At 54.0% G+C, this 3,132-nt stretch overlaps 2 protein-coding genes across 2 annotated transcripts; both read right to left on the minus strand.

Moving 5' to 3' along the window:
• Window positions 1-277: 277 nt before the first annotated feature.
• On the minus strand, window positions 278-895 carry L226DRAFT_574518 (uncharacterized protein; the record flags this gene model as incomplete). The annotated part of the gene is made up of 1 exon (XM_067685056.1): window positions 278-895. One exon carries the CDS (start codon window positions 893-895, stop codon window positions 278-280), a length of 618 nt encoding a protein of 205 aa, XP_067531196.1.
• A 24-nt stretch (window positions 896-919) lies between these two features.
• Window positions 920-3,116, minus strand: L226DRAFT_574519 (uncharacterized protein; the record flags this gene model as incomplete). Its single annotated transcript, XM_067685057.1, has 8 exons — window positions 920-1,806; window positions 1,985-2,116; window positions 2,174-2,308; window positions 2,362-2,460; window positions 2,511-2,663; window positions 2,716-2,784; window positions 2,841-2,921; window positions 2,981-3,116. Coding segments are annotated over 8 exons (1,692 nt in total), but the record flags the coding sequence as incomplete, so codon positions are not given.
• Window positions 3,117-3,132: the final 16 nt, after the last annotated feature.

Below are 3,132 nucleotides of genomic sequence, written 5' to 3' on the forward strand. Positions count from 1 at the left end.
GTCTGTAACTAGTGCGCGCTCCCATCCAATTTCTGCCAGGTCGGATTGACATGCCTCGTTCGCGAGAACTTGCAGAGCAAGTGCTCCACAACGATAGGCCCGAAGCCGACCCGGGCCCTGATCTCCTCTGACCCAAGCGCATCATGAAGTGCATCGTAGACGCGAGTAAACGCTGCTACGGTATCTTCTGAGGAGGCATCACTCCGCATCTGTTTGGTTAGGACGAGTGCGTGGTATGATCCTAGCTTATTCATCCTTACAACCTCCGCAACCTCGTTTACGTGGCGACCTTGTCGGTATAGGTGAGATCTGCTGCGAGTAGATATGCAGTGAGCGGGCCGCACAGAGGGGGCTTGCCAAGGGGTTGATCTCCCCTCCGACGAGGAGTGCCAGGAGGGCGTTGTCCTCGAAGCCAACACAAGACCGACTGGAATGGGATGGGTCCACCATTGTGCGCTTCCAGTAGCGTTTCCCAGCGTTCTTCGTAGTTGAAATACTCCGGAATGTACCTCATGCCGTCTCGACGTTGAACGCAAGGTTGGCCGTAGCAACAGATGTTGAAGTATGCGGCTTGAGCCTCAGTAGCCGTCGGCTTGGAACCCTCAGGCTGTGATGCCGTGAACGCCTCCCAGTCGGCCTTGTCAGCATAGTAGCAGCTCGTCGCCTTTTGAAGGATCTTCGGAGATTCGAACAACAGTGCGCGGAAGATGAGCATGCTCGGGAACGCGCCTGGTTTGTCAACCATATCGGGATGGAAGGGACCTCCTGGAGCAGTGACGTGACGGCGCGAGGGTGCTAGTTCTCGCCAAGGTAGGTAGTGATCGGGACGAGACATGACCAAAGCTTGCAACGGTGTAAGATGCGCTGGAAGGGGAATGTCGGCGAGGGGGAGCATCGCGAGGGCGAAGTCAACGAGTACTTACAGGCCGGTGTGAAGATCGCAAGCATCCTCTGGAGTTGTGATTTTGCGACGTTCGGGAAATTTGCGCCGTCTCTTCTTTGATGGAATGGACGGCGGGTCGACAACCTCGCTGGGCACGTCAGATTCATTTGCCTGTGCGAGAGTTGCAGAGTCGTTAGAAGACGTCGGAGGATGGCAGGATGGGAGGAAAGAATCGACAAAGGCTTCGGTCCAGCTTCGGATTCCCGGCAGGCATTTGTCCAGGACAGACAAGATGCGAGCAAGTACGGCTACTTCTGGGGACTCCGATTGTGCCAATGGGTGTGCCTTCACCGCCTCCGCGAAGCCGTCCAAGTCTGAGAGTTTCAGCCCACCAGGTCTCCTCTTCACGCCGAGAATGGAAGCCTGAACCGTACGGTAGGCCTCCCAGACCCCATCGAAGAGGAGAACGTCGGTGTTCTTGAATGCTTTGACGAGATACATGACGACGTAAGCCGCAAGCATGTATGAGTTGTTGGGAAATCCGAGCCACTGTCGCAGGAGACGAACCACCTCCGTGCAGACTCGATCAGGTATGTCCTCCTCAGCGAGCTCCCGTGGACAAGTGAGATGTCCGATGATTCCTCGGCCCTTCAGTTGCGGAAGGAAATTGCCCGCGTCATAGTCGACGATCTTGCGATCGCGGGTGTCCCGATACACAAGGAAGCATAGTCGTTGCAGCCAGTCCGTTGAAGAGTGAAGCCTCCGGACCTGTTCCTTCTGAAAACGGGCGACCCAGGCTCCACACAGAGAAGGACATTCCTGCGTCAACCAGTACCAGCCTGCAGCATTACAGAGCATGGCGCGCCGTCGGTAGAGAGCGACTTGGAGATTGAAACCCTCAGCCTTCTGCTTGATCTCCTCTTCTGAGGGCCACATAGAAGAGAGTGCAGTGACACATCGCCGCCTAGAGAGTTCACGATGTGCTCGTAGTGGGTGAGCTCCTCGTTCAAATGCTCCAGAGAAAACAATTCAAGGAATTTTTGATATCCTAGGGAAAGTTTATAAGTATGCGATTGAGCGACGATCCAGCATTATACATACGGGGCTTGGGATCCTGCATATGGGCGACAGGACTGGTCGACTGAGTAACACTCGAGGAGGAGATTTGAACGGTGAGAGTGCCACTGGGCAGGTCGTCCTCAGGACAGTCGAATCGTCCATCCAGCGAAGCGTCTGTGAATGATATTGTTAGGTCTGCTAGTTTACCGTGGAGCATCCGCGCTGCATTACCTTGAGATTCTTCATTTTGCTGCTCGCCATCACCATACTCTTGCATCAAGGTCTCTTCAATGATGGGAGAGCCAAAGGTAAACTCAACGTCGCGATACAGCTCTTCATTTTCCCTGGGCCAGTCGTACAGTGCGCCTAAGAACGTGTTCGCATTAGTAATAAACAGATGTTGTCTGCTAGCTACTCACTTCGTGACTGAGACCTAGAAGGGTCTGGAGCTGGGTGCGGAGGGAGTATCTCAACGTACGGCTCGGCATTTGGTAGTCCCGGATGCAAATGACGGCGGTCTTGAAAGGGATGTGAGCGATAATACACACGGCGGAACCACGCTGAACACCTTTTGAGCAGGCATGCAAAGGCGCAGCCACGTCGAGCCGCATCCTCTTGCGATAGGAGCTGTCTTCGTCAAGCTCCCCTTCAGTATCGTCCTGGAGTTCGTCTACCTCATCATCAGACTCATCGGACTCATCACGGTGTTTCCTCTTCCTAGCTATGAGGCAGGATTGTCAGCATCGGCACGTCAGGTTGATAATAAGATATACCTGACAGTGCATTCGTGTTCGACGAGTTGTCCGCTGTGAGTGCCGTCTTGGACTTCTTCGCGTTCGGAGCTATGGGAACGCTATCTATTGGTGTGGGGACTGTGACAATGAACACGTATACGTACCTGGTGCAGAGTTCCCGGGAGATGTTTGAGCCTTGCGCTTCTTAGGATTCACCTTCTTCGATGCAGCTGCGTTTGCTGTGTCTGGTAAAAAGGTTATGAGGAATGACGCATCATTGAGGCACCGGGGGAGAATGACGTACTTTGACGTTGCTTGTTGAGGTACACGCAATGAGGAATACTGGCCTCTCGCTTCACCTTATGTTCGTCCCATAGCCTAGGACAATCCGCGCGAGCGCAACCAAACTCCGTCGAGACTGTCTGAGAACCAGGATGAAACTCCCAAGGTTCTGCA

This window comes from Lentinus tigrinus, assembly GCF_003813185.1.
Source record: "Lentinus tigrinus ALCF2SS1-7 unplaced genomic scaffold L226scaffold_35, whole genome shotgun sequence".
Lineage (NCBI taxonomy): Eukaryota > Fungi > Basidiomycota > Agaricomycetes > Polyporales > Polyporaceae > Lentinus > Lentinus tigrinus.